At 35.1% G+C, this 26408-nt stretch overlaps 1 protein-coding gene across 1 annotated transcript in view; it reads right to left on the reverse strand.

Moving 5' to 3' along the window:
• The window catches only part of LOC143045965 (uncharacterized), a 122134-nt gene that overhangs the window by 31424 nt on the left and 64302 nt on the right, over window positions 1-26408 (reverse strand). Inside the window, exons 53-67 of the mRNA XM_076218837.1 lie at window positions 25956-26089; window positions 23947-24127; window positions 23353-23630; window positions 21486-23055; window positions 19352-20095; window positions 18478-18619; window positions 17080-17750; window positions 16654-16760; window positions 15829-15997; window positions 11886-12056; window positions 9582-11324; window positions 9024-9200; window positions 6299-6550; window positions 6028-6162; window positions 5451-5639 (exon numbers count right to left, since the gene is read on the reverse strand). Coding sequence (XP_076074952.1) covers window positions 5451-5639; window positions 6028-6162; window positions 6299-6550; window positions 9024-9200; window positions 9582-11324; window positions 11886-12056; window positions 15829-15997; window positions 16654-16760; window positions 17080-17750; window positions 18478-18619; window positions 19352-20095; window positions 21486-23055; window positions 23353-23630; window positions 23947-24127; window positions 25956-26089 — 6663 coding nt within the window. The remainder of the gene's footprint in view (window positions 1-5450; window positions 5640-6027; window positions 6163-6298; window positions 6551-9023; window positions 9201-9581; window positions 11325-11885; window positions 12057-15828; window positions 15998-16653; window positions 16761-17079; window positions 17751-18477; window positions 18620-19351; window positions 20096-21485; window positions 23056-23352; window positions 23631-23946; window positions 24128-25955; window positions 26090-26408) is intronic.

Raw genomic sequence — 26408 nt, forward strand, 5'->3', positions numbered from 1 at the left:
ACACAACATAGGTTTCTGACACAGAATGACTGTGGTCTAAGAACTTAAACTTAAAAACTTAAAAATTTTAAATTGGACATTTACATATTATAGTCAAATATCCAAAATCTAAATACATGGTTAGATTCAGCATATCATAGAACCCCAAGAATTCACTTTTTGATGAAATCAAATAATGTTCAATATTAGACCCTTTAGACCTCAATGTGGACCAATTTGATAATCGGGCCAAATATTGAAAATCTAAATACATGGTAAGATTCAGCATATTGAAGAACCCCATATATTCAATTTTTGTTGAAATCAAAACTAGAGGCTCTAAAGAGCCGGTGTCGCTCACCTTGGTCTATGTGAATATTAAACAATGGACACAAATGGATTCATGACAAAATTGTGTTTTGGTGATGGTGATGTGCTTGTAGATCTTACTTTACTAAACATTGTTGCTGCTTACAATTATCTCTATCTATAACAGTACTTTCTGTGGAAAATGTTATTGAAAATCTTCAAATTTTAAGAAAATTGTTAAAAATTGACTATGAAGGGCAATAACTCCTTAGGGGGTCAATTGATTATTTTGGTCATACTGACTTATTTTTAGTTCTTACTTTGCTGTACATTATTGCTGTTTACAGTTTATCTCTATCTATAATAATATTCAAGATAATAACAAAAAAACAGCAAAATTTCCTCAAAATTACCAATTCAGGGGCAGCAAACTAACAACCGATTATCCGATTCATCTGAAAATTCCAGGGCAGATAGATCGTGACCTGATCAACAATTTTACTTCCTGTCAGATTTGCTCTTAATGCTTTGGTTTTTGAGTTATAAGCCAAAAACTGCATTTTACCCCTATGTTCTATTTATAGCCATGGCGGCCATCTTGGTTGATTGACCGGGTCACCCCACACATTTTTTAAACTAAATATCCCAAAGATGATTGTGGCCAAGTTTGGATTAATTTGGCCCAGTAGTTTCAGAGGAGAAGATTTTTCTAAAAGATTACTAAGATTTACGAAAAATGGTTAAAAATTGACTATAAAGGGCAATAACTCCTAAAGTGGTCAACTGACCATTTTGGTCATGTTGACTTATTTGTACATCTTACTTTGCTGAACATTATTGCTGTTTAAAGTGTATCTCTATCTATAATAATATTCAAGATAATAACCAAAAACAGCAAAATTTCCTTAAAATTACAATTTATGGGGCAGCAACTCAACAACGGAATGTCCAATTCATCTGAAAATTTCAGGGCAGATAGATCTTGACCTGATGAACAATATTACCCCATGTCAGATTTGCTCTAAATGCTTTGGCTTTTGAGTTATAAGCCAAAAACTGCATTTTACCCTTTGTTCTATTTTTAGCCATGGCGGCCATCTTGGTTGGTTGGCCGGGTCACCGGACACATTTTTTAAACTAGATACCCCAATGATGATTATGGCCAAGTTTGGTTAAATTTGGCCCAGTAGTTTCAGAGGAGAAGATTTTTGTAAAAGTTAACGACGCCGGACGACGACAGATGACGGACGACGGACGCCAAGTAATGAGAAAAGCTCACTTGGCCCTTCGGGCCAGGTGAGCTAAAAAGTGGAATTTTTTACCCTTTGGACCTTAAAGTAGACCAATTTGAAAACAGGACAATACTGTGCAATTGAATATTTTTTGCTATTGCGCAATATTGTGCAATGAGATATTTCTTGCTATTGCGCAATACTGTGCAATTAAAGATTTCTTGCTATTGCACAATACTGTGCAATTGAAAATTTCTTGCTATTATACAATACTGTGCAATTGAAGATTTCTTGCTGTTGTGGAATACTGTGCAATTGAAAATTTCTTGCTATTGCACAATACTTAATATAATAATTTTGGACCCCAATTTTGACCAATTTGAAAACTGGGCCCATAATCAAAAATCTAAGTACATGTTAAGATTCAGCATATCAAAGAACCCTTACAATTCAATTTTTTTTTTAAATCAAGCTAACTTTAATTTTGGACCCTTTGGACCTTGATGTAGACTAATTTGAAAACAGGACCAAAAATTAAGAATCTGAATACACCCTTAGATTCGGCATATCAAAGAACCCAAATAATTCATTTTTTGATGAAATCAAACAAAGTTTAATTTTGGACCCTTTTGGCTCCTAATTTGTTGGGACCAAAACTCCCAAAATCAATTCAAACCTTCCTTTTGTGGTCATAAACCTTGTGTTAAAATTTCATAGATTTTTATTAACTTATATTAAAGTTATTGTGCAAAAACCAAAAAAAATGCTTATTTAGAACCTGTTTTTGGCCCCTAATTCCGAAACTGTAGGGACTAAAACTCCCAACATCAATCCCAACCTTCCTTTTGTGGTCATAGACCTTATGTTAAAATTTCATAGATTTCTATTAACTTATACTAAAGTTATTGTGCGAAAACCAAGAAAAATGCTTATTTGGGCCCTTTTTGGCACCTAATTTCTAAACTGTTGGGACCAAAACACCCAAAATCAATCCCAACCTTCCTTTTATGGTCATAAACCTTGTGTTTAAATTTCATAGATTTCTATTTACTTTTACTAAAGTTAGAGTGCGAAAACCAAATGTCTTCGGACGACGACGACAACGCCAACGTGATACCAATATACGACCAAAATATTTTCAATTTTTGCGGTCGTATAAATTTTTTTTTTAACTCAGTGGAATTGTTTTAAAAGTGGTATAAAACTCATGTTTGCCTTCATCTCTGGATGTCACTCCAGTTAAAAAGGCTTTTACAAACATATTCCAGTACTGAAAAGGTCTTGTCATGTCAAATAAGTATAAAAATATATATATGGTTATTGGTAGGAATTTTTACCGTTCAATATATTTAAAAATTTATCATATTGAGCATCTAAAAGGTCTTGTCATGGCAGTTCAGAAATATGGTGTATGCATGGGGATCTAAATAGTTTTTAGTATAATCTAACAACAACCATACAATAGAGCAAACATGACCGTTACATTGTGTAAATGTTAAGGTAATGTCAGGACAATAAGAAATATATATGGTTACAAGATAATTTACGACTCATAGTATACAAGGGCAGGGCATAGCCCCCAGGGACAAACATCTTATGAAGTAGAATGGGCTTATAAAGACAATCAAATAAAACTATACATGGTTTAAGGGTGGGAATCCCAACCATTTTTTTAAAAAGATATTTAACAATTTATTATACAAGGGGCTACCCAAGAGAAAACGAAAACGGGATCCATCGGAATCCCAATGCAATCCCGGTGAAATTGTCGGGATAAGCTGGGATAAGCATCTGGAGTCGGGATCCCATTCGGGATAATTATCTGAAACTGGGATCACATTTGGGATAACTGTCTGAAGCCAGGATTCCAGTCTAGATGAAACGGGATAAATATCGGACACTTAGATCCCAATCGGGGTAACTGCTTGAAGCTGGGATCCCAGTCGGAACTGTTTAAAGCCGGGATCCCAATCGGGATAACTGTCTGAACCTGGGATCCCAGTCTAGTTAAAACAGGATATTGTATGAACCATAAATATGTCAGTGTTTGGTTTGTGTATACATATGTCTCTGATGACATCAAGTACAGGTTATTGGTGTTAATTAACAATGTGTATGATAACAAAGCTGTAAGGTGAAGCCAATCACTTTTAAGTGTCACTTAATATTCAGTTTGACAGACATTTATAAGTCAGAAAAATGCAGAGATTTTCGCGATGAAAATGGCGAGCTCAAATGGCGAGCTCAAATGGCGAGCTCAAATGGCAGGGCGTCCGAGAAATGTCAACGGGTGTTTTGCCCGACAAGCTTGGGCGTTTCTGATGTTCCCCAAGTTCACATAAGTGCGTTTCTATTAGTTGTCATCCGGCATCAATGATAAGATAATGATCGACATTGTAAAACGTTGGTTTCTCAACTTATGTAAAATGTTAAAAAAATCATGGCCACGTGCTTTGTTTTCTATTGTTCTGACAGTTCGACTCTAGAAAATAATGTCCTAAATAATGCGGCCACTTATCCGTGTGCACCCTGTGCCGATTAATAAAGTATTCTTTTCTTATATTTAGTAAAAACTGGCCAGTAATTAATTTCTTTTATGCGATACCCTTAATTTATTCATAATACCGTTACGGAGACAGATCAACTTCTGCCCGATATAATTTGGTATGAGATTGTCACTTCAACGTTAGTGTACTGGTAAAAACGTTATCAAAATCTGATTACGCTGATTATGGAGGACAGGACCAAGATCCGATGCAGATTTTTTTTCAGATAAGTGCATTAATAATTTAATTTAACATGTGTATATGTGTATATAATGATTATAAAAATAATTTATTGAGGAACTATGATTTTATGGTTTTTATTTGAGCAAATCAACATCAGAAAGTCTGAAAGCATATTATAAGCTGAAAATATATTTATATTTAACATATACTATGAATAAACTTGTTGTCACACAACAGGCATAACTGGTAGGTATGTAAAAATTTAATTCAGTTGTGTGGATGTTTATTTGGTGAAAATAATAAGTCGCTAGTTATTTATCTTCAGGGGATAAAAAAGGGGGAGGGTAATTAATTTGCCAAAAAATTTAAAATAGCCTTCCAAGACGTCATAATTATTTGGACTAGCTTCCAATCTACTGTATAAGCATGCAATAATATTTCTATTGAATTTGTTGCTTCAAAACATATTGAACAAATGATTCTTTGTGGATTTTTTTGATACTTTTAGGGGATTTAATGATATTTTTAGATGGAACTGCCAACGGAACAGATTACATGCAGATATTCCAGTTACCATAATTTACTCAGCAATACTAGTTGGAAGTACAGAGACAGCAAATTAATTAACAGAAAGGAGAACATGACATGTATCCTTTTGCATAAATAACCCAGGAATCCCAATGGCAGTGCAATTTGAATTGGTGCATGTATATCCTGCTGGGATTTAGGATTTATTTTTGGGATCCCGCTTTTTTTCCGGGAATCCCAGTATATTCCAATCAAAATCCCAGTATATTTCCACTGGGATTTACATCGGGATACCGCTTCTTTTACGGGAATCCTGAAATTTTATCCCAGTACATTTACATCGGGATCCCGCTTCTTTTGCGGGAATCCCGAAATTTTATCCCAGTGGGATCCCAGTATATTTCAACTGGGATTTACATCGGAATTCCTGGGCGGGATTCCCGAAATTTTATCCCGGTGGAATTAGGAAGGAACCCACTTGGAATCCCATCAAAATTCCAGCCGGGATTCCAGTGGAATTCCAGATTTATTTTCTCTTGGGTAGGGCATGACCTGCTTTTTTCAAAATTGCATTGCCCGATATCAAAAGCCAATATAAAAGGATAAATAAATTATGTGGACAACAAAGAAATATTTTGACCTTGTGTTTCTATATGGAAATTATTGTTTTTACCTAGTTCTGTGGCATAACCATGAAGACATAGAACACTACATGTTGTATTGTAGCCAATATATCCTTCTTCACATTGTTCACAACTGCCTCCAGTAAAATGAGTAACACAAGTATCACAAGATAAACCAGTAAAACCATGCTCACAGACACACACAGGAGCTATATTTCCATCCAATAACAAACAGTCCCCTGTAACATTTTAATACATTTCTTATTACATATTTGATAAAGATATTGGCAGTTTTGTGTATGACAGCAATTTGACAGGAGCAAAACAGCATGGCAATTTACATTTACAGAATTCCACCAATAATATTGATGAATTTATTGAGGCTTAACAGAACTGTTTTGTGTTGAAAAATGTTATTTCACAAGAAACTCAAATAAGTAATAAAAACATTAGTTTTAATAAGCCTTTTTTTCATATTTGCCCTGCTACATCATTTGCTATTCAAAAGGGTCTTCAAACAAGGTTTACACATAATCTTTTAAAGACCGGAAAGGATGATTAAAAGTTTAATGTAATCATTGTCACAGACTAGATCTTAAGATTTTATCTTTTATCAAATAGTCTTACCATTCCCACTACATTTGGGTGAGCCAGGACAAATAAAATCAGAGCAGTCCTCTCCCTCAAATCCTCCATTACAGACACAGACTGAGGCATTGTCTTTTCTTATACACAGACCATAGGTATTACAATCTGGTTCACCTGAAATATTAAAGATATAACATTATATCCACACCATAATGTGTTGTGCTTCCTGGAACATGAACCATAAGAAATGCAATCTGGTTCAACCTAAATTTCATATGATGAACTTGTTATCACACACATAAATACATACCTGGACAATCTGTTATTTCACAGTGATCTCCTGTGTAACCATCTTCACAAATACACGTCTCATTGAAACACTGGCCGACATTTGAGCATTCTGTCTGACAACCTGAATCTGAGTAACAAAGGTCACACACACATGTTGTAGAAAAGGCGGGAGACTCTATGCCATGTACACATGGATATTCACACGCTGGTCCCATCGTGTTGTTACAGTTCACACATTTTGGTGGGAAATAGTTTTCAACATCACATGTACCTGATAACAGGAAACAATTGTTAAAATTGTTTTAATTACAATGTATTTGAATTCAACAATTTTGAGAGAAGAAATATATACATATTTGTGGAGGAAAAAGAGAGGAAAAATGGGTTTTCTAAGATTTTCAGACAACCTTTTGGCCAATGGGCACATTTCTTTTCTAGTGACCTCAAAGGGTGACGATACAAAATAACATATTAAGTCACAGAAAAGACCATCATCATAAGATGGTGTATAGGTTGCAGCTATTCTTGACTTCACAACCAAAGTGCTGTAAGCGCTGGAGGCAGTTAACCAAAAACCAAGGCAAACGTTAGTATAAAAACTTTGGCAATGTTGCTTCAATTCTTTTTTCAAATTTAAAAGAACATACATTAAACATTCAGATATCGTACATTTATGTTTATCTAATCAATTAATTATTAAGGCAAATAATTTATATGTTATCAAGTTTTCAAAAGTAACGCATATATATCAATGTATATTTTTAATGGTGAGTCTGTAGTGGTACAAGTTCGAAATGATTGCAGTTGTTCTAGTTGGTAGTTAACGTTGGTATTAGTTGACTGTTAGTAGTACAAGTTGACTAAGTAAGAGCTTGTAATAGTATGAATGGACTTGCTTCCCTAGAAAGAAAACTGAGTGGGTGGGGTGACCGCCAGGGACTCCCCTATATTTCATTTGATTTGTTATATTGTCCCATCCATGAATATATATGTTTAGGGGTGGGGATCTCAACCGTTTCAAAGTTCTCAGACAGGAGGGGTTGGGGCGACCCCCAGGGACTCCCCCTATATTTCATTTGATTTGTTATATTGTCCCATACATGAATATATATGGTTTAGGGGTGGGGATCTCGACTGTTTCCAAGTTCTCACACAGGAGGGGTTGAAATAACCCCCAGGGACTCCCCCTATATTTAATTTGATTTGTTTTATTGTCCCATACATGAATATATATGGTTTAGGGGTGGGGATCTCAACCGTTTCAAAGTTCCCAAACAGGAGGGGGTGGGTGAACCCAGGAACTCCCCCTGTACTTCATTTGATTAGTTATATTGACCCATACATGAATAAATATGGTTTGGGGTGAGGATCTCGACTGTGTCCAAGTTCTCAAACACGAGGAAGGGGGGGGGGGGGGGGGTTGACTTCAGGGACTCCCCCTATTTTTCAATTGATTTTTTATATTGTACCATTACAGAAGACCACATGTGTCTATCACTTACTGTTTTCAAATAAAAGTCATTTGAAAATTTAAAAAAAACAAACGAACAAAAAACATGGGGGTCTACAGTAAACCCCTCCCTTCTTTAGACCACTTAAAATACCCCCAAATAGACCCCATTGCACCAATGAAAGATTAATGGCTCTGCTAGACATGTTAGTCTAACATATTATGTAACCCTACTTAAATCTGACAAACGGTCCGTGTTGTCTTCTAAAAAGGTCTGACTTGTCTCGGGACGAGTTGTCCCCATTTCTGAAAACATCCCATCAACGTCAATTTTATTTAATTCTTTAATAATAACAATAACTCGAATAATTCTGCGCCCTCTAGCCTATCGTTAATGTAGCAATCGGAGATTGATGGAGATCGAGGAATATAACGACTGACATTATTCGGGTTATAATAACAAGTGATGAATTTACTCACATTTAAAAGAATGAAATTCAATTCTGAATATACAATTTATTAGCACGCATCTCAAATAAAAGGAATATCACGATTAACAATAATAACCTTTCTATCATCAGAATCCTCCAAATTTCACTTCAAAGGTACATAATTTTTTCTCTTCTAATTTAAAATTGCCGCCGGCCAACTTACATTTATCAATAACTAATAACTTATTAATAGACTACTGACATATTTAATACATATCGACGACAAACAATATTCCTACAACTTTTGCCATTTGGGAAATCTTAACTACTTGTCTTTGGAGATTTTCGGCGATTAAATATTTCATACAATTGTTCTTTGACATCTTAGCCAAAATCACAGGCGATAATAAACTACATAAGGATTCCTAATGAGCACTACTTTCTATATGCAACTTCAAAACTTTTGGGTGATTCGACAATCATTTAAGGTTTTTCTGGTTATATTTTTTGTAACCAAGACTTTAAAGTTTGAAAAAAGTGTTCAATTAGTTATATATAACATAGTAGTTAGCTAGATAATAACAATAGCACGTATTTCAGCATTTATTGGGTAGAACACAAATCTAGAGTGCTCGCATAATGCAGCTTAACTGCATAAAAATATGTGTCACATTGTGTTGAGTTTAAATTCCAACAGATAATAATTTGATTTAAAGGCTTCCTTTTTTCGTCCTTTTTACAGACTATGGTCCATTATACCTGTTTCAGTAGGGATCATCATGCTAATCAGTTGTTTCAAACTAGTCCCCTTTCAACCAGCCAGTTACAAGTCATAAGTCCAGTCAATACAGAACTATACTTACCAAGTCCATTGCAGTCAGGGTCACCATAACAGTCAGCTGTTTCACATCCGTCTCCTTTCCACCAGTTATCACAGTCACACGTCTGGTCACTCAGAGTACAGATACCTCGAGATGTACAACTACCTAATTCTGGCTGAACTGTGTCTCCTGGACAACCTCTGTCAGTACAATCGTCTCCTGTTAAAAAGATAAGATTTGTAGTTATTAGCTCAATATAAAATTTGGTATTTGGTTAATTTTCATATTAATATTTGACAATATGATTTACTATATTTGACTTAAAAGTAATTGAACAATCACTTTTAAACCCATAGCCTTAGGTCATATTAAATGTGATTTTTTTTTTTATATTATGATGAAATTCAGAAAGTGCATTACAGGTCTTCTATATGTCTTAAATGTTGGTATCAAGTCTTAAAAAAAATGGTGGTAAAGTTTTTATATTTTTGTTCCCTTTTGAAGTTGGACATCAAATATGACAATGTTAAACTTCATGTAATAATTGACTCAATTACAGGATTGGCATATTTTTATCAATTTAATAAAACGACATCTTACCCCACCAGGCTGTTTCACAAACACAGGTTCCATTATCACAGGCACCATGGCTACCACAGAGGACATCACAAGCTACTCCTGAATAACATGGTTCACACAGACAGGAGTAGTCAGACTGTGGAGTACCATGGATACAAGGTGAAGCACAGGACACTCCTGTCCACCCATCGTTACAGACACATGTAGGCAGATCTCCATCAGTGTTACAAGTACCATTACCATTACAGTCTGGTTCTCCTGGGCAGTCAGCAACATTACAAGTATCGGCAGACCAACCTGCATCACAGCGACATTGTCTGGAAATAGGGTTACAGTTGCCATGACCACTGCACGGCTCATCCACTCCAGGACAAGAAGCAGTTCCACATGTGTCACCCCAGTAGGCATACTCACAAACACATGTATCATTAAGACATGTTCCATGACTATTACATACAATGTTACAGGCGTCACCAGAGTTACAGGGGCTAGCACATACACAAATACCACTGTTCATTGGTTCCTGGATACCATTACAAACCTCATTACATGACTCACCCATCCATCCTACTTCACAACTTGTACATTTAGGTCTAGATAGAGTTGTGTTACATACACCTCGATAGTTACAATCATCGGGACAGTTTGACTGTTCACATCCATCACCTTTCCATCCCTCGTAACATGAACAACTTCCATCAGCAGCATTACATTGACCATTACCACTACAATCTTCATCCCATCCTGGACAACCTGGTAATTCACAGTAGTCTCCCCTTCCTCCATTAAATCCACAGTCACACACATCATTGGTACAGTTCCCAGTACCAGAGCAAAGTTCTGTGCAATAGAAGTCATTGTAACATGGATCACAGTCACATGATTCTCCATTGTACGCACCGTGTTCACATTTGTATTGGCAAGCAGCACCGAAGTAAGTATCATTACAGACACATATAGGTTCTCCCTCAACTACATCACAGCTTCCAGCACCATTACAGTCCTGTGGACAATAATGAAGGTGGCATCCAATTCCCTCCCATCCACTGTTACACAAGCAGTCTCCACTTATACATGCACCATTACCAGAACAGTCTACATCGTAGCCAGGACAACCTTTTATTTGACAGAAATCACCACGGTAACCATCAAATCCACAGTCACAGGTACCATTGACACAGGTACCTTGGTCTGAACACAATGCATCACATTCCACACCATAGTAACAAGGATCGCAGGAACATGTCCATACTCCATCCAGGGATCGTATTGCAACGCCATATATACACTTATATTCACAGCTATCTCCCATGTAGGGGTACTCACAATCAAAACATCTTGGGTCACCTCCCTCTGGTGGTTCCATACATGTAGAATTAACACCATTACAATCTGGGCTTCCTTCACAATCAGGAGTATCACAGGCCACTCCCAACCAGAATGGGTCACAATCACATTCCCCTGAAGCTTGATTACATGTACCATGACCTTGACATGGGTTTGGCCAGCCAGGACAACTAGGTTGGTCACATTTTTCCCCGTCCCATTTTCCGTAGTAATCACACTCACACTCGCCTGCATCGTCACATATCCCGTGGTTTGAGCATTCTAAATGACAGTGTACTCCAGTGACACAGGTCTTGTCACACACACAGCTGTCTCCACTTCCAGTCCCATTGTAACAGGCCTTTTCACAATAGTCTCCAAACCAATCAGATGTACAATTACAAACACCACCAGCAGTACAGTTTCCACGATCTGGTCCTAAAAATATAAATAAAAGATTAACGTTTTCCAATTTTAAAACTTGTATAAATTAAAATAAATTATTTAGGTTTAATATACAACAGCCTTTAGAGTATGAAAATTTGTTCCGCTTGTATGTTGATAGGTAACTTGAAGCAATATTGGTACTGCTTTGAAACACTAATAAAACTTGATATAGACTTGTATAGTAATGAGTATTGCCAATAAAGTGTAATACATTTGAGAACAATATTTATAAAGCTTTATATTATAGCCTTAACTTAAGTTTTTCTAACAATTTAAAAAAAAAAATTTTAAGTTAAGATCAATATATATTTCAGATCTTTTTACACTATCTTTGGGATTTGTTTTCTTTGCAGAAAATCAATGAATGAAAATCCAGATTGTTTCTTTTATCAATGAGGCTACTATTAAAAAAAAACCTGAAGGTTTAGATGGAATGTTATTATAAATCAGTACTTTTTAATCATAATTGTAGAAAACCCAATATAAATTATGTATCACTGGTGGGATGTGATACAGTGCTTGGTAACCGGCATGAGACTATATTACACTTACCACTACATTCAGGTGTTCCAGGACAGGTGGGTGTGGCACAGTCATCTCCTCTCCATCCTGGGTAACAAGTACAGACACCCAGGGCACTGTTACAACTTCCCTGTTGGTTACAAGCTCCATCTTCTCCAGGACATCCAGTTTCCTCACATAGTTCACCAACCCAGCTGTTTCCTATTAAATAGAAATGTCAATTTTTAAAGGTAACAATCTTCCCATCTAAAATATTTTTACAAATAATTTGTTTTAAGGATGTTTATTTGTCATGTTTTGGAATTTTTGTCAGATTTTCTGAATCCTCTGGTTTTATCCATTTGAATGCCTTAAAATTTTGCCCATTGACCCCCATTTTTTCTTTTATAAATCTTTTACATGTATAATTATAAGCCATCTATAAAAGTCTTACAAAATCTTTGTTATCTTTTAATAGTTTTTGAGAACATAAACTTGTCAATGATAAAGCTATGAAAAGTCAAGAGAGAATATTTTCCCCGCCAAAATTTTAATGGCTAATATCTCGAAAACAAGCACATTGACCTATATATTTTTTTTCACCCTATTTTGATTCCTATATTAATCCCCTATCAATACTAGTGATATGAAAATCTTGTTATTTTGGAACTGAGAAACGAACTTCCTTAAACAGTTTGGTAATAACTAATTTATAACAAACTAATTACTTCTAGTCAAACAAAACATATTATTGTTATATTTCATAAAATATTATATTTTCATATTAAGAAAAGAGTAACCAGGTGCTCCGCAGGGCGCAGCTTTATACGACCGCAGAGGTCGAACCCTGAACAGTTGGGGCAAGTATGGACAAAACATTCAAGCGTGATACAGCTCTGAATTTGGATTGTGATCAAATTTTTGACATTACATAGGTTTTTTTACACAAAACAAATGTCAAGATTTTACAAATCAATTAAAGATTTCTTCTTCAAACTTTTTAAATCTAAAATTAAATAGTTGATCATGACACAGCATAGGTTTTTTTTTGCCTTTGAGCATTCACTATGCTGTTGAATATTAATCCTCTCAAAAAAATGTTTGAAGAAATTTTCTTTTTATTTATGAAATCTGAAATGAGAAAAATTTAACCCCCCCCCCCCCTTTTTTTTCACATTCCCGTTTCCCTTTTTCCAAAACTGATATCAATTCAAATTTCTAATGGAGTTTGCAACAATAACTACTCTTTTAAATACATCATAAAATATTAAAATTTAAAATAAAGTGCTTGATATCACTGAATGGTAAAGATTGGTTGGTAGTAAAAGTGAATATACATTGTTTATTGTATAAAACAATAAAAAAAACTTCATCAGCAACATTTTATATTGGCAAATTTCCAATGAAGTTATTTACATAAAGTTATTGGCAAATAAAAATAGAAAATGACATCATAGTCATGTCTGGCAAATGTCCAACATACATTATCTAAAAACATTTTAGATAAGATAAGGAAAAAAAGCTTCATCAGCAACATTTTATATTGGCAAATTTCCAATGAAGTTATTTACATAAAGTTATTGGCAAATAAAAATAGAAAATGACATCATAGTCATATCTGGCAAATTTCCAACATATATTATCAACTACTATTCTATACAAAGAAAGATAACTCCAATTGAAAATTAATTGCTATTGCACAATATTGTGCAATTAGATATTTCTTGCTATTGTGCAATACTGTGCAATTGAAAATTTCTTGCTATTGCACAATACTTGATATGGAATCCTGATTTGGACCAACTTGAAAACTGGGCCAATAATCAACAAGAGGATGTCACAACGACAGCAAACCGGAATTATTAACATTTATTTGTGTCCTGGCAATATCACAAGAACCATTACTGATGAATGGTGAAAGTGAAAATCGTCAATATCAAATTTGACCTCCATTTTGTCATCAGTATCAACATATTAAAATTTGAAAAGCTTAGATTGAATGGTTCATGATTAAATGCAACAACGTGAATGGAAACGCCATTTTATGATCTTTCAAGAACCATAACTCCTGAACGGTAAAAGTCAAAATCATCATTATTGAACTTGACCTCTATTTTGTCATCAGTAACAACATATTAAAATTTCAAAAGCTTTGGTTGAATGGTTCATGAGAAAATGCACGGACACGACGGGAAACACCATTTTTCAATCTTTCAAGAACCATAACTCCTGAACAGTAAAAGTCAAAATCATCATTATTGAACTTGACCTCCATTTTGTCATCAGTAACAGCATATTAAAATTTCGGAAGCTTTGGTAGAACAGTTCATGCATAAATGCAGGGACACGACTGGAAATTCCATTTTTCAATCTTCCAAGAACCATAACTCCTCAACGGTAAAAGTCAAAATCGTCATTATTGAACTTGACCTCCATTGTTTCATTAGTAACAACATATTAAAATTTGGGAAGCTTTGGTAGAACAGTTCATGCGTAAATGCACGGACACGACTGGAAACTCCATTTTTCAATTTTTCAAGAACCATAACTCCTGAACGGTTAAAGTCAAAATCGCCATTATTGAACTTGACCTTCGTATAGTTGTCAGTAATAACATATAAAAATTTTAAAAGCTTTGGTTGAACGGTTCATGAGTTAATGCACGGACAACATTTGATTGCCGCCCGACCGCCCGGACGCCCGCCGTACATCCCCAAATCAATAACCGACATTTTTGTCACAAAAATCCGGTTAAAAATCAAAGTACATATTTAGATAAAGCATATCAAATAAGCCCAAGAATTTAATTTTTGTTAAAATCAAACTTAGTTTAATTTTGGACCCTTTGGACCTTAATGTAGACCAATTTGAAAACGGGACCAAAAATTAGGAATCTACATACATAGTTAGATTCGGCATATCAAAGAACCCCAATTATTTAATTTTTGATGAAATCACACAAAGTTCAATTTTGGACCCTTTGGGCCCCTTATTCCTAAACTGTTAGGACCAAAACTCCAAAAATCAAACCCAACCTTCCTTTTGTGGTCATAAACCTTGTGTTAAAATTTCATTGATTTCTATTTACTTATACTAAAGTTATTGTGCGAAAACCAAGAATAATGCTTATTTGGGCCCTCTTTTGGCCCTTATTTCCTAAACTGTTGGAACCAAAACTCCCAAAATCAATCCCAACCTTCCTTTTGTGGTCATAAACCTTGTGTCAAAATTTCATAGATTTCTATTCACTTAAACTAAAGTTATAGTGCGAAAACCAAGAAAATGCTTATTTGGGCCCTTTTTGGCCCCTCATTCCTAAAATGTTGGGACCAAAACTCCCAAAATCAATCCCAACCTTCCTTTTGTGGTCATAAACCTTGTGTTAAAATTTCATTGATTTCTATTCATTTTTACTAAAGTTAGAGTGCGAAAACTAAAAGTATTCGGACGACGACGAAGACGACGACGACGACGACGACGACGACGACGACGCCAACGTGATAGCAATATACGACCAAAAAATTAAAATTTTTGCGGTCGTATAAAAAGTCCTTGTCCTTGTCCATCCAAATATACATTTTATTGCAGCATGTCAACTTTAGCTGAAAAACAGAATCAATTTTTGCTGGACATTTATAATTCTTGATAATATTTGTTAGCACACTCTTATTTCCAAACAGATCTGTTCAATTGCAATCAGTTTTTATTATTTAATCAGCTGATAATAAAAAGTAACCTTATCAAAGAAGCTAAGGAAAGAAGGTATCAAATAAGGCAGTTTGCGCTGTCACAAATATATCTATTTTACAGGTTTCAAATGTATCCCACAATAAAGAATAAATGTACTGTTATTGAACTTCCTACTAAATTTAAGATATATTCTATAGAAACATCTGATTGATGACAAGTTTTTGAATGTATTTAGGGGTCTGTAAAAGCACCAACAAATCGATAAAATTCAAATGGGTTAAAATAAATGTAAATAATTGTATACCTGGTTCTGTTGTAAAACAGTCACATGTTGAATTAACACAGATTCCATTTCCAGAACATTCTAGTTCACAACCTGCTCCAGTATAACAATCAAAACAGTTACAAAAGCTGTTGTCAGCATTTACCCAGCCGTTTTCACAGGGTTTACTACAGTCTTCTGTGTACCAGCCCTACAAAATAAATACACATTCATCGAATTATTTAATATCTAATTTGGTAATTCGTGCTGATTGCAAACTATTTCCGTTACTGTAAATTCAGAAATTATTGTGATAATGTGACAGGGTTAAAAATCACAATAATTTAAACATGCATTTTGAAATTTTTCATATGAATTCAACAGGATTTTTCTCAATGCTGCAAAAATTAAAATCTCATTTTAGTCTAAAATTACAAAATAGCAATAATATATGCACGCAATAATTTCTAAATTTTATAGTTATTACCGTGACATGAGAATAAAGTTTTTATACACAATTATTCATTAAAGAAAGTTAACTTGGAATTGTCAAAAATGGGAGACACCTTTTGAAATTAATATTATTCTGTTTTTCCAAGATTTAAAAAAAGTCTAAATATTTGAAAATTCTGTCTCTAAAAAAGTTATATTATTATAATATTCATGCAATTTAAATTTACCTTGTAACATTAATCAAAACCTTTACTAAGACAAAGAGATATATGTAAAGAAAACAATAGATATCATCTGGAAACTATTTTTGGACAGAATGGGGAAAAATAAATTCAACAAAATTTTGCTTTTTTTATTAGCGTGTTAAATTTGATAGATTTCCAGGAATACACCATAATGGACTTATAAGTTTACCTCAAGGCATGCACATTCAGGTAGAACCCTATCTGTTCCATTACAGAAACCATTGCCTTCACAGCCACCAGGACAGTCAGGGATGTCACAGGCATCACCAGTCCAACCTGTAACATACAAAAAGTTAAGTTAGGCAACTGTGTATGAGAAACTATTGCCTTACAACCACCAAAACAGTTTGGGATTTCTTATGCATCACAAATTCTATCTGTAAATATCATTTCAGTGAACAGAAATAATAAAAATAGAAAAATAAGTATTGTTTGATACTCTGTATTTAATTAAACACAAATTTGCTATTGAAATTTATTAAATGCTAATCCTGTAGTAGTACATGTATTTATAAGTACTATGTAATCATAGTTATACTAGCAATTCATTAATTATTCCTTGTTCTAGTAGTACACTAATTTCAATAGTACTTACCAGGTACACAGGTACAAATATGATTTGCTGTGTTACACTTTCCATGTAGTGTACAATCTTCAGTTTCTCCAGGACATCCAGGAACTTCACATTTTGTACCACGCCATCCAACATCACAATCACAGGCATTGAGTGTACCATTACATTTTCCATTTCCATTACATTCACTGTTGCATCCTAATCCAGCATAGCAAGGCTCACAACTACAGAATCCACTGTTGGCAGGTACCTGTGCTCCTTCTACACAGGGGTCTGCACAGGCAGCTCCCATCCAACCAGGTATACAATCAAGACAGATAGGAGGGTCATGTGTAGCATCACATGTTCCTCTTTCATTACAATCAGGATTTCCTGGACAGTCAGCATACTCACATCCATCCCCTCCCCAGCCAGGGAAACAAGCACATACATGTGATATTGTATTACAGATGCCACGCCCAGTACAGTCTTTACCAATCCCAGGACAGCCTGGAACGTCACAAAGGTCCCCTCGCCAACCAACATCACATTCACATTTATTGTTAACTATTGTGCCATGATCAGAACACTCAGAGTCACAGTTGACACCTGCCCATCCTATATTACAGGTACAGTTGTCACTATACTGAGGGGAGACAACTCCATTAACACATGGTTCCTCACAGGAATGACCAAACCATTTAGCATCACATCTGAAATAAAATACACTCTTTTATTAAAATGAATGTATATACAATTGTTTTCCTTCTTTAAATGCATCTTTTAATTGCAATTGTGGAATCTAATTTAATAACCAGTCTAGTATTCAACAGTTTTATTAAAACATTGCAGCTATTTGTTGAAATCTGACCTTACAGAGTACTAAATTTCATTGTACATCATTCATCATCAATGATTATGTAGATCTCTGAATAAACCATTTTATTACCAACCATAATGTGTGGAATAGGAACCCCTAAACACTTAATCCACCTGAGAGTGGTACCCTTTTCCCAAGCTTTTTTTAATGAATCGATTTCTGTTTTGCCTTTTTATTTTGCTTTTGTCAATTAATGTATTGTTTGTCCATTATGACTAATGATTTTGTATCTTATTATTTTAAATAAACAACAACATAATTGAGAATGGAAATGGGGAATGTGTCAAAGCAACAACAACCCGACCATAGAGCCGACAAAAGCCAAAGGCCACCAATGGGTCTTCAATGTAGCGAGAAACTCACGCACCTGGAGGCGTCTTACAGCTGGCCCCATAACAAATATGTATACTAGTTCAGTGATAGTGGGCGTCATACTAAACTCCGAATTATACACAAAAAACTCAAATTTAAAATCATTCAAGACTGACAAAGGCAAGAGGCTCCTGACTTGGGACAGGCGCAAAATTGCGGTGGGGTTAAACATGTTAAACAATACATACTTGCAATCTGGAGGATCTTCACTGTCATCACACATACCATGGTCATTACAGTCAGGGGTACCAGCACAATCAGGATACTCACATCCTATACCAGTCCATCCAGGTCGACAGGTGCATGTATGTGTGGCACTTTCACATCCACCTAAGATAAATCACTTGCTTACAATGATGGTAATCAAAGCCAATTTTTTTTCATATTCCAAATTAAACTAAACTGTTGTCTACTTAGGAAAATCTTGCAAGAAATCACAATCGATTAGGAAAAAGATTAAAATAGATGACAAGTTTAATATTGTTTGTTTTGACAGAAATGAAAATATATTATTTTTAGTCCAAAATTTCATAAAAGATGATAGAATATTTTCACAAAAATCTGGGCACAACCAAGTGAAGCTCGTCTGTAATGCCCACTTGTCATATCGTACATGTTATAGACATTTATAGTATGTGGTCCCCAAAGGTTCAAAACGCCTAAATCAAATGATATGAATAACTAATAGAGGACTAAACCTTTTTTTCTTCTCGTGCACCTGCATGTACTTAACTCTTTTATTGTATTTAAATCCCAACTGGAAGGCCTCTGTTACACAGTGAGCGTAAAAATCACTTATTGATCACCGATGACAAACAAGTTAAAGGTAAAAGATTCAGTATTATTACCAAAATAAGTATTGCAGTTGTCCATGCTGTTATGAAAATGATTCTTTCAGATTCCAAAGAAGAATAGCTTATTTATCCATTGCAATTTTGACTTGGGTGTTCATTTGGTTGTGCAGAATATATAAAATGCAGCCATTTTAAAATATGTTCTTGTCCTGAATATAGATGAAATATTTAGTGGATAATAAATCAAAATATTTCAAGCGTATCTTACCTCTGTCTGAGCAATCCAATTTAAATAATCCAGGACATCCAGGAATGTCACATAAATCACCCTTCCATCCTGTTACATAATCACATTCACATTCTCCATCTTTAATTTTACCATTCTCAGAACATTCCGAGTCACATCCCACTCCAGCAAAACCAGGGTCACAAAGACAATTCCCAGAGTTCATAGGTGTCTGGGTACCATTAACACAAGGATCATTACAAGCTGGTCCCATCCAGTCTCCCGTACAGTTCTGACATTCTGGAGGATCAAAGCTCCATTCATCACAAATACCACGGTCATTGCAGTCTGGTGTTCCAGGACAGTCAGCAATATGACAAGCAGCACCAATCCATCCTCTAAAACATTTACACTCACGATCTTCACTGTTACAGTCACCATGTTCGCTACACTCAACATCGGTAGATGGATGTCTGGGACATCCTGGTACTTCACAATATTTGCCACTCCAGCCCACCAATGGATCACAGTAACAGCTTCCATCATTAGCACACTCGCCATTCCCTGAACATTCTATGTCACAACCAGTACCATGGTAACATATCTTCTCACAGATACAAATATTTTGATCATCAGGTAAGCCATATACACAAGGATCCCCACAGGCTGGTCCCGCCCATTCGTCATCACAATTGGAACATTGAGGTGGTTCAAAGGTTGTATTACAGTATCCATGACTATTACAGTTAGGATCACCAGGACAATCAGGAGATCCACAATCAGGGCCTAAAATTCATTAGGTTACATTAAAAGAAGTAATTACATAATTCAATTAAGCATTTCTGAACAATTGCTGTTAGAATAAACATATGATACAAATAGCCTATTACATAATTTTTGTTCCTTTCTTTGCATATAAGTCTAGAACCAAGGGGTCGAAATTAGCACTGGTCCGGTGGTCCGGGACCAGTAGAATTTCAGTCAGACCAGTATATTTTGTCACCTGGTGGTCCACCGGACCAGTAGTAATTTGTCGATAAAATCCCTTATTGAATCGCTATTTCGTTTTTTTTACAAAACAATTTACCTGACAAATCAATTACACAGGTACTAAGTATTACAATTGATTAAGTTTTTATCAATATCGAGGTTGAGCGTACTTCACAACAACACAAAATGTGGAAATTTTTGGAATGAGTCAAATCGACGGACAAAAAAATAAATAAAAATAAGTGACATTCAAATGGAAGATCTGAATAAAGTTTATGAAATTGATAAAAAGAAACGTAAATATCAAAAATCATAGGTAAAAAAATCGTGAATGGTTTAATTATATAGTTGATTGCAATGTAATGGATTGTATTATGTATATCATGTGGACAATTTGCAGTGACAGACCTAGATAAGAGATGTATTTTTGTTACAAGATCTTCAAATTTTAAGTTAGACTTTGTATACGTACTTGCTAATGAACAATCAGAAAAGCACTAAAAAAACTATGAGAATAAAGGAGAGGAAACAAAAGAAGGGAAAATCATGAAAAAAACGTAAAATCTCTCTTAATTTGGTGTTTGTCAAATGAATTTCATTTGTGCAGGACCAGTAGATTTGGAGCCGGACCAGTAGATTTTCAGTCAACTGGTCTGGCTGGCCAGTACACAAAAAAGCTTAATTTCGACCCCTGCTAGAACCAGAAAAAAACAATAGTTTTCATAACTTGAGGGATTCTTAGATACCTATTCATAATCATCTGTTTAAGAAACCAATCAAAAGCATAGTTCAGTTTGGAGTATGACACTTGTTTGTAAAGGGTCAAATCATGGGCAATCATACCATATCTTCTTGTTTTTACATTCTAAAAAGTTTGAAAGAAATATGACTTAACTTTCTTGAATTACAGAGCATGATATGGAGGACAGTACAATGTTCATTGGAATACCACACATACAATATCTTATTTTATTATTTGTAAAGTAAATGTTCAATCTTCGCCATTGTATAGATCTAGATTATGACCACCAGAATCTACCTTTTCATTAAAAAAATCCAATGCAAGAAAAGTTTATCATATTTTTTACAAGTTCATTATCAGAACAAATAATCATACTGTGGTTTACCTTATCATCTGAAATCAGAAGTTCAAAAATTAAATTCTCTTTTAGTTAAATAAACTAACCTGACCATCCAGGATCACAGACACATGTACCAATGCCTGCCAGACAGATACCATGTCCAGAGCATGACTGGGTGTTGATGGAAGGACACCCTGGTCTGGTACATTTATCTTCCTGCCAGTTATCTGTACAACTACAGATACCATCCACACAGCTACCATGATCATTACATTCTGATTCACAGAACTCTCCAAGATGGCATTCATCACATTCACATTTGTCACCACCACACTGTCCTTGACCTCCACACAGGTTGGAGCAGTCATCACCAAGGTAACAAGGGTCACAGATACAAGTTCCAATAGCAGTACATTTTCCATTTCCAGAGCAAGTTGTATCATCATGGCAGTTACTGTCACATCGATGCCCAACATAGCCTGCTTCACAAATACAAGTTCCGTCTTGAGCACATGTTCCCTGTCCTGAACAAGTTATAGCAGCAGTGCAGTTGTACTGGCAGTCCATTCCAACATACCCAGGATCACAGATACAAGCACCTGACTCGAATGATCCATGATTACTGCAGAGATCACCAGATGAATCACAAAGAGAACCAGTACCTCCACTTCCATAGTTACCAGATCCACCAGTGACATACCGTTGGTTGTATAAGACCTTGTGTGTGTAGTTTCCAGTATATGTTCTAATTCTACCTCCGCCACCAGCACCACCATAGTAGTAACAGTTGTAATAGGCATTGGAACCCCCACCTCCATTGGCTGTCACTTCACCCCATCCCTCTATAATCTCACTATCCAGCCACACAGAGCCACCACTGCCACCAGCACCACCAGACACTCCATTTGCACCATCCATATCAACTGTTCCCTCCAAATACATTGCATTTCTAGTGATGACCTTGATAGCTGAGCCTCCCCATCCTCCTTCAGCCAAATAGTGGCTACCACGTGCCCCTCCACTGCCAGCAGTGATTGGTAGACAGACTTCGTCATATATAGATGTACTACCATAACAATAATGATGACAATTACTGTAACCACGACCTCCATTACCCCCATGGGCAGCTCCACCTGCTCCACTACAAGACGTTCCAGCTCCTGGTCCAGAGGCTGGTGGGTATCCAAGCCTCAGTCCTAGGACAGTGCCTGACTTCTCAACATCAAACACACCACCGAATACAGTACCAGATGGATAAATTTCAAACAAACCAGTATGTTCAATGTGGATAAAGTCAGCCACTAGGTATACACCATTGTCTGTTGTATAGCCTGTATCATTTAATGCCATTTTACCTCCAGCCAGCACTGTAGCTGATGTTAACTGATAGGCTCCTGTTATTTCTTCACCAGAATTGGCCATTAAATTGCCATCATTTGTTAACCTGCTTGTTCCTCTTGTGTATAAGTGATCTAGCCCAGTCATGGTGCCATAGATGGTCATTGTTTGTTCTACGAAGATTGTGGATGCATACATAATTTTTGAATCTTTCATACCATATAAGTTAGCTCCAATGGTATCCTTTAGTTTCAAAGAAGAAATCTTTACAGCAATACCAGCTTCAACTTGTAGTAATCCTGTTCCACTGTGGATGTGACCAACGTACAAAGGTGTCTACAAACAAATTCCAAATGTTAAATATAAAAAAATAATGAATACATGTATGCAGTCATCCCTTGCTGTCATTGTCACAAAATTTATCTTAAATATACATCTTATATCTACAAATTAACAAGTTTTCCCAAAACAAAAAGGAACTTTAGCAGACACCAACCAATAATGCATCAAATTTATTTTTTCTGGATTAAGTTCTATTACAGAAATTTTATTCAAAATTTTAAGCCTGGTATCTCTAGATGAGTTTACTATTGAGTATGTACAATCTCTTGGATATTTCTGTTTATAACTTACTTTAGTAGGTACTGCACATGCTCTGTTCTCTACATGGATTACATCTAGGTCAATATTGTCTATCTCTGTGCTGTAATCACAGCTGTTTTCATCACCTCTGCCTAAATTATCTATCCATAACTCCTTGTGCATGTTGTTAGCAACATGTGATTGAACATAGACGGTACCTGGACCACCAGGGTAGTTAGCAGTGCCACCTGTAGCCACCAAATCTCCATTAAACAACATGTATTCTGACAAGTATATGGCTATTCTTCCTCCTGAACCACCTCCATTGGCTGAAAAAAAGACATTTGTTTTGGCATTTAATTTTTTCTTAAATCTATTAATTTGATTGAACATTTATTACATTTCAACATTTTTGAAAACAATATTCAACATCTTTGCCAATTTCTGTCTTTTTCAATTGATACAAACATTTTAAAACCAACGAAAACAAGAATACATTTGTGTACCACCAACAAAAAGTTTGGATAATTTTGCGAAAATTCCAAACACCGTTTTATTGAGAAAATCATCTAGTGTTTTCATTTAAATTCAATTATATCTGGCAGAATCATTATTCACTTTGTATACATTTATTATAAAACTTACCATAAAATTCACTACTGATTGTACCAGAGAAGGCTTGACCACCATTAGCTGTACACTGACCATACCCTCTGATACTGTAAGCTGTTATCATCACACTACCACCACTTCCACCTCCAGAATTAAATGTACCGGTCAGTCCATTCTCTCCACTCACAGATATACTGCCATCCAAACGTAGGGTCTGCAATCATAATTTATTATTTCATAGAGCATTTCATCAAATCTTTAACCATCAGGCTTAAATTAAAATATTGTTTGTTTGCTCTTTAACGACCGACCCTATAAATTCGTTACGCCCGAAAATCTTTTATTTGTATTTACCAGCAAGATTTTATTTTATTTTATTTTTTCGTTCCTACCAATAACCTTATATTTGAATTTTCCGCTCAAAACATTTTTACCTGAATCCTCGGGTTTTATTTTTCCCGTATAAGGTCTAGTCTGTTTGGTATCACGTGATCAGTTGACATGAACACTTGCATTTAGAGTTTCAAAGCATTTATTTGAAATTGATGTTGAAAGCTTTGAAATAATGATATGACGAACGTTACTATGTGTCTTTATACTTGAAGAGTAGGGTTCATTAAAAAAAAAAGTTTGTCCAATACAAAATGATCAAAGTGTGTACAAAATATTTTGTAAATGGGCGTTGTATCCTATGTAGGGATAGGCTTTTGTGATCCATAGATCAGGATGATTATGTTAATGATGCCTTCAACCAGCATTGATATATTATTTATATCTGACATGAACCAAATTTCTGTAAAGTGGAGAATATTTGACAGTAAAATCGCCAAGTTTTTCCATACAGATCATTTATAAATGCAATGTTAAATGTGTGACAATTGAGTTTCAAGTCTTGTAGCATTTTTATTGGAAAAACAGGCACACACGAAAATTTAAACACTCTCTGGACTTTTTCTACTAGTAATGTATGTCTGCCTGGACATATTTTACCAGGACAAAGTTATCTCTTACAGAAAACCTTTAGGGTCGAGATTTATAAGCGTTCAATGTATGTAGTACAGAATATTAGTGTAAGTTAAAACTCTTAAAAGTTCCAGGCATGTATACGTTGAAAATATGCCGCACAGCCCTATATTTTGATATTTCAAACAAAATAGTAGTGCATATATGAATTAACTTCACATTCTACATGATAATTTTTTTTCAAAACTTCCTGGGACTATTATACTAATAGTCTAAGAAACTTATTAGCAAAAGCATACTTAAACAAAAGCAATACAGACAAAAAAGACATCATGCAGATTTTATATCTGCAAAATAAAATATTATACCTACCTGCCTACCCATGACAAAAAATGTACCGAGCTAAGTTATTTTTTGGGAAAGAAAAATAAAATATTTTACCTACCTTCCTACCCTGTTTCACAAACATAGGGTTGGAAAAAGGGCAAACAAACAATATTTTAATTTAGGCCTCAATCTAACTCTTTTACTTGTTCTAAATATAATGATTTAAAAAAAAAATTAATGATCATATTTGTAGATTTTCATGACAAACACAGAAGCTTCCTTTGTTTTACTAGACAAATATCACATCAGCTTAATAACTTCTTATACCACATCCACTCTCAAATTTTATTAACTAACCATTAGTGCAAGGAGATGATATGACTGCTATCTCACATAAAATACTGATATTGACCATCTTTCTTAAGACTTAATCCCCCCCCCCCCCCTTGACTCTGATAGTGATATTACTACTACTACCTCTACACCTTGGTTTTGATGACTTATCTCCCCTACACAGATGATAATACAAATACCATCTATTCTACAGCTGGTCAAATCCTCTCAACTCCTTGGTTATGATGACTAACCTCCCCTACATTGATAGTTATACAACTACCACCTGCTCCACCATTGATACCATCCCTTCAATTCCAGGTTCTGATGACTTACCTCCCCTACACAAATGATAATACAAATACCATCTATTCTGTAGCTGGTTCAACCCTCTATACTTCTAGGTTCAGATGACTTACCTCCCCTACATTGAAAGTGATATGACTGCCACCAGCTCCACCACTGGAACCGCCTCCTCCACTTCCAGGTTCAGATGCTGTTAATACTGATCCATACTGACTGCCAACTGTGGTTGTGTCATCACTTCTACCTCCTAAAAAAATTTTTTCGAGATAGTTTATTGTTGTTTTAACATAATTCACATAATTCATAGAAAAAATATGTGAAACTTTCAATAAAATTGAATATTTTCCAAAAAATATGTTAAATTTCAGTATTGAATTTTTACAAACGATGCATACAAAAGTATTTTAAAAGTTTAAAATTATTTGCATGCTTTTTTTATCTTTACTCAAGAAATACCAAGTTTTCATTTTTTTATGTGTTCTTCTTGAAGATATATTCATTTAAATCCAAAATTCTATCAAAATATAAACCTCCCTCAAAAGTCTCTTGACTCCTTTTATATTAAT

The sequence above is a fragment of the Mytilus galloprovincialis genome, chromosome 1 (genome assembly GCF_965363235.1).
Source record: "Mytilus galloprovincialis chromosome 1, xbMytGall1.hap1.1, whole genome shotgun sequence".
NCBI classification, from domain to species: domain Eukaryota; kingdom Metazoa; phylum Mollusca; class Bivalvia; order Mytilida; family Mytilidae; genus Mytilus; species Mytilus galloprovincialis.